General features: G+C 38.7%; 2 protein-coding genes across 2 annotated transcripts; both read right to left on the bottom strand.

Annotated features, from left to right (window-relative positions):
• Positions 1 to 4,021: 4,021 nt before the first annotated feature.
• LOC140945415 (uncharacterized) lies at positions 4,022 to 7,771 on the bottom strand. Its single transcript, XM_073394443.1, has 4 exons — positions 6,317 to 7,771; positions 6,181 to 6,239; positions 5,165 to 5,196; positions 4,022 to 4,907 (listed from the first exon to the last, which is right to left on the bottom strand). Exons 1-4 carry the CDS (start codon positions 7,737 to 7,739, stop codon positions 4,739 to 4,741), a joined length of 1,683 nt encoding a protein of 560 aa, XP_073250544.1. The 5' UTR covers positions 7,740 to 7,771; the 3' UTR covers positions 4,022 to 4,738.
• An 832-nt stretch (positions 7,772 to 8,603) lies between these two features.
• LOC140946172 (protein zwilch homolog) lies at positions 8,604 to 11,622 on the bottom strand. The gene has a single exon (XM_073395253.1). It carries the CDS (start codon positions 11,613 to 11,615, stop codon positions 9,675 to 9,677), a length of 1,941 nt encoding a protein of 646 aa, XP_073251354.1. The 5' UTR covers positions 11,616 to 11,622; the 3' UTR covers positions 8,604 to 9,674.
• Positions 11,623 to 14,412: the final 2,790 nt, after the last annotated feature.

Here is a 14,412-nt window from a genome sequence, read left to right as displayed (position 1 = left end):
GCATACCCTCATAGCATTTTAATTTTTCCCTCATGCAAGAGATATTCAGGGTGCATTCCAGAATAAATAAAAGTAAACTGTACCTATATGCATCTCTGAAAGTTCACACAAAGTAAGGATTTTATCCACTTTCATATTATTGATCATGAGTTAGCAGTCCACTGATCCTTCTTTATTAGAGCGGTTTTCATTTGAGTGTCGAAAAGTAATTGGTTTTGCACTTTCTACACGATGCGATTGGCTTAAAAGATTCGCGCCACCTTTTCATCCAATCAGAAGTAAAACCAAAGCCAATTGTGACGCGCTCGCATGCATTTTCCCGCGCTTTGCGTCAGCCACATGTAATTACTTCGAGTTTTGATTGGTTCAATGTATTGTCTGTGTCCTATGTGATTGGCCAGAGTAATTACTTTGGTTTTGGTTTTACGACACTCAAACGAAAACCACTCTAACACAGGTGAACTAAGGTTGTACATAGAGAAAGAGATTTGTTAGATTCAAACAATGTTTTGAATTGGAGTCCCTCTTGTTCATTTGTAACTGAGTTTATTATTTGTTTACCTTCCTAGTTTAATAACCCTTTAGGTCCCAACAGTGACCAAAATCAATTTTCTCCCAACATCATCAGCAGATCATCAAGAGTAAAGGTCATGAGAATTACTAAATTGATTACCAAAAGGAGAATGCTATGATCTTAAACCAAATTCTCTCAACTATTCTTGAAAGAAATGTAGGGAGATCAATCTGGAGAATTTGTGTGTGGATGTGTGCTCACCTGCTGACCCCTGGTTCATAACTTTTTATTCTGGGTGAGTAGAAGATCTTTCTAGTAATATATATTTTTTTTGTAGAAATCTTTTGCTGGGCACCCTGAATTTCACAGGTTCAATGCATTTGGCTGTCACCACATTTTTAAGAGCACAGCCTTGTCAGTGTCAAATTTTGATTAAGGTCAATTACAATATTAATTTTTAAATTTTGGGCGACAATTATATGGTTAAGGGTTGAATTTTAGGCTGTTTTTTTCCTGTGCCTTATGATTATTAGCATTTGTTGCATTTTTTAATTGATTCCAGAACCAAAAGTTCTTTTACTTCATAAAACATTTTTGGCCTCAAAATTTTCCACAGCACATGAACTGTGAGTTAATTGAATGGCTAAGACAAAACTCTACTTTTAACCACTTACTTAATTTAATCAGAAAGTCAAAAAAGAAAAAAACGGCCTGAAGTTGAACTATAATTATGTGGCTCAAGAGATTTTATGTTAAAAGTAGAAAAGGAATTTGTAGACTAGTAAGGGACAACAATAGGGGAATTAATAGGTAACTGTTTGTAAAGTGTGATGGAAGAGTCCCAAATTTAGTGGACAATTTACACTGAAGTATACAGTTCAAAAGGGTGGGGTGGTGTCAGGGTGAATGGGTCTGACCACTCTCTTGTTTTCTTGCCCAAGATAGCTTGTATGTAGGCAAGGTCAGGCTATAGTTTACTTTTGTTTCAACCTGTAAAATATGGTAACTGTTTAAAAGTAATAAAGAATTATTATTGAAAATTCGCACTACTGTTTCATAATTATTTTTTATGTGGTGATGAATTTCTCACATTGTTACCAACAATTTGTTAATGAATTTAGAAACAGCAAGGGATCACCTGAGAGTTTGTGGCAGATGCATGAAACAGTTAAAAGTGTTTTCACATAATATGTCAAAAACGAGCATGACCCAAATGGTTGTCTTTTATTGGCTTTTGACTGCATGAATTATTGAATAATTAACGAGTTTGAGAATTTCAATTGTGCATCAAGATTTCTGGGTTCTAACCCATTTTGCCAGCTACACTCTGTTTTCCCATATATATATTGTTTTTTTTTTCTTGGGGGGGGGGGGGGGGGAGGGGGAGGTGGGGCATCAAGTTCTATGATTTTGTACCTGACAAATATATACATACATTTTGTGAAAAATTTTAGAACCTAGAGAAGACTTGACAATTCACTGTTCACAAAAGAAACACAAAGAAGCATCAGATACTCAATGTTTTCTATAAGCTTTTAAAGCAAATATAAGTATTTATTAGTTTTCACTTTTGTAAAATGACTTTTTGCACTGATTTGATATATAGCAAGATAGATAACAATTATTCCTCGAGTCCGAATGGGCTCTAAAACAATAGCCCATGAGGCCAAAGGCCGAATGCGCTATTGACTCAGAGGCCAAGAGGACGAGAAGAATAATTTATTGTTTTAGTAAAATCCAACTAGTTGGTCAAAAATATCGAGAATGAAAAACTTTTAGCTGGTTAAAGCTAGACTTTAATCCTTTTTTTGCCGCCAAAAAGCCTGCGCTTTTCGCTACTAGTGGGCTGTAACATATAGCCTAGTAGTAGCTAAACCAATCAGAATGCAGCATTCATAATAGACCACTAGCTGGATTTTACTAAAATTAATCATGATATATCAGTCTGTGATTCAGACTTAAATAAGAATGGTCACAACAGAGACTGGCCACATAAAAATGGTTAGCACAAAAAAGATTATGGTAATTCATTAAAAAATATTTTATTCGGCAAGCCTTCATATAATATCATAAAATAATATTTATATTAAAATAATCAATCTGAAAAAAATAATTCACCCACATTACAATACCACATCTGGTATTGCTGATGCTACAATGATAAGCAGAGCATGTTATTGGCACCATAACACAGTAACTTATTATAGCTGATTATTTTTGCTAACCGAGTCACTCTGCAACACCAACAATACAAGAAGATTAAGCTAATAACCAGCTCAGCAAAATCAGCTCTTACCTCCAAAAGACTTTACCCTGTTTGGCATGTTATGTACTGTTACAGTATTATACTTGAGCACCCTGCGTTGGGGGAAACCCCTTTCTTGATTACAGTCAAAAGTACTGCAATGTTTTTTCTGAAACAGATCTTTTAAAGTTTCATGTTTGCATAGATTGTTTGAGCTTATGTAGCATTTAAATAATGCCAACTATATGTATCCTTTTCATTACTGTGATCTGAGCTGATATAACCAAACCTACATTGAGAAAGAGCACCAAAGATTCACAGGTCCATTAACTATGTAAATCTGAATTATGTGAACCAAATTTGACCACAGACTGGCAAAACATAATAATATTTTTTACATTTTCTCCTTGAAATTATAAATATTGAGAAAAACTGAGAGCAATAATTAATATTAGTATAATTTGCAGCATGTTAGATATTATTAAAATTCCTTTAACCTACCCTGACTTGACCGTACAAAATTTTTACCCATCTACCAAAGCTTCTTAACATACACCTTAAAGAAGTGTGAAATTTTGTTCTAGAAGTCATCTTGGAAGACCAAATAGCTTAAGTCAGGTTAGGTCAGTTAGTTGCCCATTCAAGCCCAATACATAGCTCAAATTGTCTATCAAACCGTAGCACATAAATAAACCTTCAACTTACGCAATTCTGTCCAAGCATGTCTGTGATGTTGGATTATCGTAAGCATGTCGAAAGTGACAATGTTGTGCCTGATATAAAATGGTCTCAAAATGACTTTACAAAAATCAAAATTGAAACTCTGCAGTGATGCAATAAATACGATGAGCACGACCTTGCAAGATTAATTGTGGCAAAAGCAAATGGCTGTGAGACCCTTCGAGTGGATACCTTTATCATTCTCTTTTTAATATTATGGACATTTCACTTGGTACTGAGAAAATCAAACTCCATGTGTAATTCCTACCTCTACACTAAGATGATGATGATAATGATGATGAAGTTGTGTTTTTTTTCCAAGTGGTGTATCATTTGCCTAACAATTTTCTGCCGAGTCCCCATACTTCCTGTTATCCCCTGAATTGGTAGGTACAAAACACAGGTTACAGGTCAGGTTAGTGTACAGGTCACCGTACCACAATAAATAAACAACACCATTAAAGGTCGTCTCCTGTATGCTAACGTCCGAGCTTACTGTTCACATGTTAAAAATGTATTGTAAGAGGGCATGTCTGTTGTCCTCTCATCCACGGCTCTTCATTCATTCATTCTCCTAGCCCTGATCACAAACTGAAATAGAGTTTGAGCTAAAGGGGAATCTGTTTTTCTCAGTTATTTATCAATAGAGAAGTGACCTGCCTTTGTGACCTGCGTTTTTTACCTTCCATCCCCTGAATAGCACATCCACAGACTAGTGCAAAAATCATAAGAGTTAAGTCTTTCAAAAGTGACCACCAAATTAATTATTGTCAAGATTTGGCAGTGGTCTATGGAATGCCGTCATTTATGAGAGATTCCAGCGAGTCATGTGAGCCATGCAGTCCATGTGAATGAACAGTGATACAGAAAACATTAACTGAAAGCTAACTGATGTAAATAAGTGTTTAACCTTAAACAGCGGTTAACCCTAGCCCTAAAATGAGTGCTCAACCCTACTCTGAAAAATGAAAGCTTAACCCTAGTCACTACAATGAGTGGTTAATCCTAATCAGTATAATGAGTGCTCAACTCCTAATCTGTAAATTTGCAGTTTTTACTTGTTTTTACTTTATTTTTACCGATGGCTTCCGTGACTCGCATTGTTTGCTCGCTCGCAGTTTGTCAAGACCCAATTCCAGCTATATTGTTCAGACTTTGTGCTTATGACTGGGAACCCTGTTATTTGGATAACAGGTGGTCACCTACCAGAGGTGATCATGAAATGAAGGTTCCACTGTGTTAACATAGCTGCTCCTTCATTATTTTTGTTCCTTGTCGCCGGCATCCATTTCAGCATTTTTCCTTCTTCTCAAATGTGACCTGGATTTGGAGGCCATCTGTCTTTTCTCCCACAGATCAGGACGATATGTAGTGAATTTCTCTCTTGTCACCTTCTGGACCATAAATAGTGGCGCCCTTGCAGGTGCACTGAAGCAAGAATATAAATTACATTGTTATATTACTAGACTTTCACTCAACTAAACAGGGACTGCATCTCTCATTAGAAGTTTACTATTTAATATATATTTGTTTAGTTTCAAAGGTGGCAGGATAAGCTTAGTTGGTAAACCACTGGCCTGCAAAGTAGGAGGCCGTGGTTTCAATTTCTGGGACGTGGTTTAAAATCAAATTAACTTCTTAATGAACCCTTAATTTTTTTTTAAGAGTAAATTGGAGCTTATTACCTTTCCAGGCTCTTGCTGTGACTCCTGCTTATCTACAAATAAAAATAAAATTTTAAGAATACTATTTAAATAGGGTGCATAATGGTATTATCTCCAATATTTTTTATGGTCAGCTGTTTTACATAGCTTCACATCTGGCCTCAGTTGTTCAAAAGATTGATAAAGCTTTCCACTGGATAGTGCAATAAATTGATTTTCCTAATACTTATCCACTAGATAGTGATTTATCCGTTGGATTGCCCTATCCAACGTTTGAATAATCTGAGCCTGGACTAATATGCCCAACATTTTGAGCCCAGTAACAGTGAGTACGAACCAAATAATTTGGAAAATTCAAATTTTTTCCAATGTATGAGATTCCCCAATATTTCATAATTTTGCTGAATATGAAAAAGAAAAAAATAAATAAAAGACCAGCCAAACCTCCCGTAGGTGACCACCCAAAATGAGACGATTTAGCGGTTGCTCACAAGAATTATTGGTTGGTTGCTTACAAGAACTGAGGGGGTCTCTTCCAAGAGTAAGGTCTCAATACATCTGAATTTTGGAAGAGAATTGATTGCATGTAATAATAATAATTATTATTTCTTAGTTATAATAATGTGCAGTTCAATGTTTCACTTTAAATTCTTTGTATACACTTAGCTGTGTAGAGCATTAAGCAAATAAAAAGAAAGGGGGGGGGGGGTGAGGAGGTGTATGAAAGGGGTTACATTTCTGTCCAAAATTGTATAAGGAAAAGGGGTGGGGCCTTTGGGTGCAGCCTCCCAGCATAAAACTTTGTGGCATACCCCTTCCCCCCACACTTAGGGTGAAATTCATGAAGCTCTTCAAAGTTAGTAAATTACGTTCCAAGGTCAACTTTGTCTTGGTGACCCTGGTTATAATAGCAGGGTTGTCAGAAAGATTTGAAGTAGACGGCTGAGTTGTCAAAGTAAGCGGCCAGTCTAGGGATATTTATTTAAAAAACACTGTTCGTAAAGAAATGCCAAGCAGAGTAGCCAGCTGATACTAACCAAGTAGGCAGCGATTTTTGCCAGCAGCCGGCTTCTTTCGACAACCCTGAATAGTCGTACTGTAAAGATGTAAAGGGGTATTTGTAGCATCTGGGGGCAAGAATGGGGTCAACTCATGACCCCACTCTTATTTAACTTACATCCTGTTGGGCCTTTTCCCATATGGTCCTTTCCTGAGAGGACTCCTTGGAAACTGTCCCCAACTTCAATGGTCTCTCTAAGAATTTGTTCCCAGGAGGGGCCTCTAATGTACCACTAGCAAACTGCATAACAACTTTGTTCAAAACACTCTTTAAATGTTCCAGATCAATTCCAGTGGAAGAGTTTTCTCCTAGCTGCTTGTTTAGCTCTACTAACAAAGCAGAGCTGAGTCTTTTAAGTTCCGACATGTCATTACCTTCTTTTACAGTGGGGTTGCTTTCTCCAGCTGAAAAATGTGTATGGCTGGTTTGAGAATTATCACTCACTGAATTAAGCTGATTGTCCTCTTCAGTGGTATAGTTTATTTCCTTTATTGTTTTCACTCTTTCTAAGGCTTTCTCAAGTTTCAAACGATAGCTTCCTTCCAACTCTTTAATCTTGTTTTCAAGTTGATTAACTTTGTCTTTCAAGTTCACTTTTTCGCTGGCCAGTTCTTCATTTGCTCTTTCCGAAATTTCTAACTTTTCTTGAAGGTTAACAATTTGGGTTTGCAGAGCATAAGAGGATTTCTGGTCTTTTCTCTGAAGACTACGCGATTTTATCTGGTAATCCTCCAAGGACCTTCTTTCTTCGACGAGTTCGTTTATTCGATTTTCTCGGCGCTGAAGCTCTTTATTTGCACAGCCAAGTTGATGCTCAAGTTTAATTACAAGATCTTGTGATTCCTTTCTCTGACTTTCAAACTTGGATCGTTCATTTTTCATCAGCTTTAGGTCCGCTTCAAGCGCCTGAACAGTAGCTTGACTCGCATCCAAGCGCGCTTTCACGAGCGTATACTCGCGTGTTGATGCGGTTGTCAACGCAGAGCTTACTTCGCTTAATTCCACTCGCTGCTTCTCATGTTCCAATTCTCTTATCTTCTTCTCGCTTCCCTGGAGTTTTCCTTCCAGGGCAGATATGTGACCTCTCAAAATATCCATACATTCTTTATCATTGCGCCTCAGATCTTCCTCTAATTCCAACCTCAGTGTAAGTGCCTTGACCTCTTCGGAGAGCCTTGCCTTGTCCTTCTCAAACGCCATTTCCTGTCGCCTCAAGCGAAGAAATTCTTCGTGCCATGCCGAATCGCTCCCGCTAGAGGCATCGCTTAACTCGGTTAAACTAACATCGGCTTTTTTTAAACCCTCAAAGCCGCCTGGAAACCCATTTGAAATGGGGCAATCTACTCCGTGGTTTGGAGATCTCACCAGGTCACGTCTGTGGAAAGGCAGATTCCATCCGCCTAAAAATAGCGAAGGTTGTAATAAACTATCGTCGATTGTTAGTTCGTCGATTTTGGAAGGCAATCCGAAGGAAAACCCATTGTAGCTTGCCGACCGTTTCATGGCCATTCTTTGCTTTTGGCCTTGACTTGACATGACGGCCAGATAACGCTAACGGAAACTGTCCCGCTTGTGATCCCCGCTTGTAACATTCATGTGGAAGAATGCAGAGCACAGAAAGCGAAAAGGGTGAACAGGGGAAGGGAGGGTAAGTAACCTCATCAATTTTTTTTTCAATACCCCGCCGGGCCGTGGTTATGGGAATACATACAGCCGTCTTTTAGTCTCTACGCGCTCCTCTATCGTGGTTAAAAAGAAAAAGAAAGAAAAGAAATTTTGTTTTGGGGAGTTTTATTTGCAGAATGTCAGTAGTCACGTGACCGTACGCGCTTCCGCCAATCCGTCCTCACCACAGGACAACCAATGTGACACACTTATTTTCTAGCGTTCATTTTATTGTCAATTGACAGCTGTCAAAAACAGGGTGTCAACTGACCAGGATAACACGACTGCATCACAAGCCCAGGTGCCAATTCATTAAGGTCACTGTTTTTTGTAGGTTTTTTTGGTGATCAGTTATTAGCTTTAATATTGACCATAGGCTCTAGTTTATGCTTTTCAGCTAGTTCTCAAGTCATATTTGCATGCATAAACGGAGACTTCACTTGTAGCTCTGGCTAAATCTATAAATTAAAATAATACGGAAAGGTTATGATGGAATGGGCATTCTCCCTCTAGAACAGGGTTCGTACTCTTTTGAGCTCTTGAAATTCCACGACTTTCCCAAGTTTTTCATGACCATAGGTTTAGCCGCCACATTAAAAATTTCCCTTCTTTTAGGGCATTTCAGTGACCTAACTCAGTACAACAGACAACTCTGGTGTCCACAAAAATGCGTGCCATTTGCACTGTTTAATAACTTGTCTCTGTCTTACATCGTCCTTGCTTTAACATCTGCAGCGACTAATCTAACAGACAGCTTTAATTTTCCATGACTAAAATTGTTGGTCCCGGAAAGGAATTTAAAAATTCCATGACTTTCCAGGCCTGGAAAATGAAATTCTTAAATTTCATGACTCTCCAGGTTTTCCATGACCTGTAAGAACCCTGTAGAACTGTTTCATCCACAAAACCTATTTTGTGCCACTAACTGCTCACCTCACCTTGGCCTGTTTCTCAAGGATGTGGAAACTTTTCAGACCCAAAGGCAAATTTTAAAATGAAAACCTATTGAATATCAGCAGAGTTCCTTGCGCACAACCAGTCAATTTTGCCTCATTAACTGATAGTTTCATTGTATCAGATTTTCAAAATTATTGAAACTTTGATCCTGAATACAAAGATGGCAAACACTAAGCAGCTTTCTGGGCCCAAAGAGTTACCAGGGCTTTCGGGAAACAGGCCCTTGGACAGGACAAAATAGAATAGGAAACTTTCCTTTCCTCAAATTCAAGGATGAAACCATGCCAAGGCCATAATGCACTATTTTCCTTTCCTTGATTTATTTTTTTTGAGGAGAGGAGGGGTGGTTGTGGTGGGTAGCAAAGGGTCGGTACAATGTATGTAAAAAAAATTGGACTTACCTCCCTAAAAGCTAGTACGAGTTCAATCACCTCTTTATGCCTTTTCCTTTTTAAAGTATTTCAAAGACACCAAATAAATTACAAAGTTCTACACGGTGATAAACTGTTTGGTACAAACAGTATTTATCATAATTTCTATTTCAAGAATACAGATAATTTTGTTTTCTTTACATGTAGTACTAGTTCTTTATCATATAATCACCAATGAAATACAAGGTGAGCTTCGTGCCAAAACATACCTTTACATGTGACAATAACTTGTTTATTTTAACAGGTGTCTATTTTTGCCTTGACTAATTTTTTTTCTCATGGTAGCGAACAATTATTTGTCTCATGATTCAGTCACTCGTGATGTTGACCATGATCTTTTCTTTAAGGCAAGAGTATTTATATTTTTAGCTCCAGTATACTGTATCATCAGTCAAGTCCAAATACATATAGTTTATGCTCACTGAATAATGGGCATCAACACTTGCTTAGCACAGGAAACATAGTACTGAAATTTGTCCTTGTCTGGATCAAAGTCTTCCACATTTAACTCGGTATCATCATAATCAAGAGTATCAGATCTGAAGTTATTACATGTTTGATTTGAACTTAACTGGACGATCGTTGTGTGACTTCTTGTCTTTGTTTTTGATGTGATGGCAGCACACCAAACTGCAGGTTTAGAAGAAGCACAGATACTCTTGACTGCTGCCCCAGCAGTTGATCCAAAAGCTGGCAGGGATAGAGAAAATGTTGCTTGCTGGCTGTCTGGGTGACATTGGTAGTAGCTTAAAGCACTCTGTGTCAAGGATCGCAGGTTTTCATGGCTGAGTCTAGCCACTGACTTAGCAGTTACAACCAGTTCCAAAGTTTGATGGAGTTTCTTGATGTTTGAGACTCTGATGGCAAGAGGAATATCACTGTTAACGTAACTGGCCAGTTGCCCCATGGTTGCCAGCTCCTCGTGCATGAAGTATTGAGTGTAGTCTCTGGCAAGTTTCTCAGCTCCAATTTCTACCAAGCACCTGATAGCTGCGTCAGGAGAAAGGAATTGCTTGGCTTTGTTTTGGAGCTTCTCTTGGTCTTCTTTGGTCTCAGACTGTAGCAGTTCCCTGGCAAATACAGCTAGGGATGTCATGTTTGAACTGTGAAAAACAGGTTGACATTTGCCACTGAAAAGAGCTCCATTGCATATTTTTAGTGAAGAAACGAGGTCATCTTCATCAAGGCAGTCTTTCAATATGAGCCAAAGCCTTTCAGAGAAATCCAAATCCTTGCGAGAAAACTCTTGGAAGGTTAAGTGAGCCATCGTAGCATCAGCAAAGTTAGTTTCTTCATCATGGTTGTCTTTATCCAGTTCTTCTTCAACTGTAGGAGAGAATACATTACTGGAACTTAACTTAGCAATGAAGTCATCCATTTGACTTGACACTGGGCTTGCATTCAAAGCGTTTGCTTCAGGCCATGGTAAATTTTCATTCTCTAAGATCTTGGAGAAGAGATCAACTCTCTTTATTTCCAAGTATAGAGTATAAGTGGACAGATGGACGCTTCCAGGAATGCTCTTGATATGAAGAACACCATCACATGAATGCGGATGAGGTTGTAGTAGGGATTTAACCCCAGTCCATGTCAGCTCCACAGTGATCTGACTATGCCCACATTCTTGATTCTCGGATTGGAGGGAGCCCATAATCTCGTGAAGGGCATATCCCTGGATTTCCACAAAGGCAGTCGGCGCACTTGATGAGTGATGTTGGCGTAGGAACAAACTAAGCTCAGGCAAATCCTCCTTCCTTGTTACTGGTTCACTTTTACTTGTAAAGATAACATGTCTCATGAACTTGGCATTGTGATTTTCAGAGATGGCTGCAAGGTATGATATCTCTTGAGAATTGTTTCCATCTACACATACCCATACATCTACACGTTTTAAAGAACCTCTAAGGGCATTCGCGTAGAGGGAAAGGAAATACCTCGCTTCTTGTAACGAAGTTGGATGAAGGTTTTCTGCAGACAACAGCCATTCGGTCACAACTCCACGTTTTTCTTGGCTATCCTCTTTGTTTATTCCCGTGTAAGATTGTAAAGGTTCGCTGTTTGTGAGATAAAAAAGTTCTTGCGACAGAGGGGTGCCCACTGGAACTCGTTGAATCTTGTACCGTGCCAACTGGGAAGTTTTATCTTCAAAACTCCTACCAACGAGTAGAAACGCTTCTGGATTTTTTCCAACGATTCTTCGTAAAGGATGGAATGTTCTGGGCGGTACAAACCAGACTGAAAACTCGTGCTGCGAATCGACAGTAGCAAATTTAGATTCTGTAACTTCTGAAGGAGAGCAGTGCTCTAAATTCGTTAGAATTTTTGTCAAAGACTTGACATCTTCGACAAAATTCTCCATCTTTGAAGAAAGGCGGGAAGAAGACCTCGTCCCCAGGGTCCTCTCGTCGTATTGGAAAAAGAAAAGATCCTGGGGGACACCTCCGAAATCCGCTCAAAATTTCTTCATGTAACATGTAACTATGTGTCACTCAACATAACTATACACCACTCCACCTATCACTGCACTACAAAAACGAGGAAATAAAAAACCAGCAATGGATTAAGAACACTCGTTCTAGCATTAAACAAAAGCTGCAGAAAAAATTTTCTCAAGATTGGTTTAAAGCTCAAAACGACATTTCGGATAGCTCTCTGGACAAAAATATACAAACAAGGAAATTGAAAAAGATTATCGCTCGGAAGAATACCTAAAGATAGTTAGAAATCCAGCTCATAGAATAAGTATAACTAAACTCCGATTGGGAGTTCATACTTTACGTATACAAACAGGGAAATATGAAAATAAAGGAGCTTCTATACCAGTAGAGGAAAGGCTTTGTTTAGTTTACAAAAGAATCTGCATAGAAGACGAGAAACATTTCTTAATTGATTGTACTGAATACGAAAGCCTTAGACAGCAACTTTATTTTCATATTTCTGAAGATGATGCAACCTTCATCAATTTAACAGATCATGATAGAACGTTATATTTACTTAGACTGGACAATGACAAAACTTCACATATTATAGCCAAATATGTCCATCTAATGTTTAAAAAAAGAAAACAGTTCCTGAGTCAAAAATCCAATTGATTAGGTAATTAAATTATAGTATAATTATTATCGAAATAGTATATGGCGTATAATTTTGTTGTTTCCGTTCATATTTCTTTCTTTTTAAATTTGTTGTAGTTGAAAAAACCTTTATTGTAACTAGACCGATGCCTCCCTTTGGAGAGTAAGGCACAATAAAGATATACTATACTATACTGTCCATCACTACACGTCACTACATATCAATTTGGGAAACATTTCCCGGCATCAGTTTCCGCATTCATTTCCTTGGATCAGGAAACGGTACGTCGTTAAAAAGAATGAGATAGCCAGATTGCTTAATTTCACTGTGCCATGTGCGTCGTACTGGATGGCTACTTGCGCCAACAATTTTGCCTGTTGGTCGCTCATTTTCCAGTCTATTGCATTTTCCTTGTCGTCTTGCTTTCTGTACTGATCACAGTGATCATTGAGACATTTAATCCATAATGGGAGTCTGGTTTTGTCAGTCATAAACGCCATAGTTTTGTCGCCATCGTTGTACAGTTTTGAAGTCGATGTCTTCGAATAATGCCTGTTTCGATAATTTTCCTCCAACTTTTCCTCCTGGCATTAGGTCTGTATAAGGTGAGTCTTGTGCCCTTTATATAGCGTACGTGATTACCTTCTAAAATGTCGCTTACATCACTTACTTACTCACTAGCATACTAAGCGCATCTACGATGGCGGACGACGATTACCGCCATTACCGCCATTACCGTCGATTTCATTCATAGTGATGGGTAGTGATGCGTAATTATGGGTGGTGATGTATAGTGATGGATAGTGATGGGTAGTGGTGGACAGTGATGTGTTGTGATGGATAGTGATGGGTAGTGATGGGTAGTGATGGATAGTGATGAGTAGTTATCGGTAGTAATATGTAGTGATGTGTAGTGATGGACAGTGAAAGGTGGTGATGGGTAGTGATGCATAGTTAAGTTGAGTAACACATAGTTACATGTTACATGAAGATATTTTAAGCGGATTTTTTGTATTCGAGTAGGAGAGCACAGATTTATTACTTAGTCCCCAGGGTTCTCCCCCCTTGGGCGGACAGTTAGTCCCCAGGGCTCTCCTCCCTCTCAGTCAATTCATTTTGGTAACGTATCCGAGGCAAACGGGCGGGAAACATTTTCACATTTTCGCTTGGACTACGTGACCCGAAACGCTTTGGCCACGCGGAATAATTAAATAAGAAGGGCATGCAGGCTGCTGGCAATATCATTCATGAAAAGAGGGTGAATACTTGATCTTTACTTTAGAAGGCATTTGCAGTCCCGACAGTTTAAAAAAACAATATGTTTTTTTCCTGTTCAAAAAAAGCACGAACATTTGGAACACAGAGCAAGTCTTTTTGTCCTTTCTTTGCTGACTAGGGATTACTAGTGGCTATAGTTCGATATAGGATATAGTTCTCTTCTACCTACCTCACTTTATATCTAGCCGGATGTTTGAAAACGTTACTACCAAATAGACTTCTTTCGTCAAACAGTTTTTTCGGCCAAAAACTCTCAAAAGTAGCCATTATAAATCTAAGAGTGCAACCATTCCTTTTTTTCTCTTCTTTTCCTTTCGTCCTCCTAGCTCTTTCTTTTTCTCCTTTCCTTTTCCCTCGATATTGTGATTCTCGAGGTTTTTGGCGCCAAAAACCTGCCTTTTGACCCTTTTTCACTTACATGACTGTAAATATCGTTGGGTTCGCTTTCAAAAAATCGACTAATAACGACTCGAAGTAATCGGATGAAATTAAGGCTACCAATGTACATGTTGGACTGAATTAATGAGAGACCCCATGCCAACCTCGTTCCCGGAAAAGCCCTGGGGACGAGGTTGGCCCAATGTCTGTTATGACGATGACGAGAAGAATAAAATGTGCTTCCGGGAAATGAAAAAGTTTCCGTAAGTTTGCATTTATGAGAGCTTCTCCCAGTCAAAACCTTTAAGTCTTTTGGGTGATTTAGCTGTTGTCCTTTGTATGATTGTCCGTAAAAGCGAGATACCCGCAATGGCATGGCCAGGCGAATGCTGACTTTAACAGGGCAAGACTCGCCAGCCCACCAA

The sequence above is a fragment of the Porites lutea genome, chromosome 8, assembly GCF_958299795.1.
Source record: "Porites lutea chromosome 8, jaPorLute2.1, whole genome shotgun sequence".
Classification (NCBI taxonomy): domain Eukaryota; kingdom Metazoa; phylum Cnidaria; class Anthozoa; order Scleractinia; family Poritidae; genus Porites; species Porites lutea.
The sequence above is the reverse complement of the archived record's forward strand: the minus strand, read 5'-3'. Positions and strand labels throughout refer to the sequence as shown.

Bases quoted from the DNA above. Each gene is read 5' to 3' on its own strand.
- LOC140945415 (XM_073394443.1), bottom strand. From the start codon at position 7,739: ATGTCAAGTCAAGGCCAAAAGCAAAGAATGGCCATGAAACGGTCGGCA. The intron at 6,240-6,316 runs GTTAAATAAGAG...ACATCTTTACAG, and splicing joins AAAGGCCCAACAGGATGTAA to TACGACTATTCAGGGTTGTC. The intron at 4,908-5,164 runs GTAATAAGCTCC...TTCTTGCTTCAG, and splicing joins CACAGCAAGAGCCTGGAAAG to TGCACCTGCAAGGGCGCCAC.
- LOC140946172 (XM_073395253.1), bottom strand. From the start codon at position 11,615: ATGGAGAATTTTGTCGAAGATGTCAAGTCTTTGACAAAAATTCTAACG.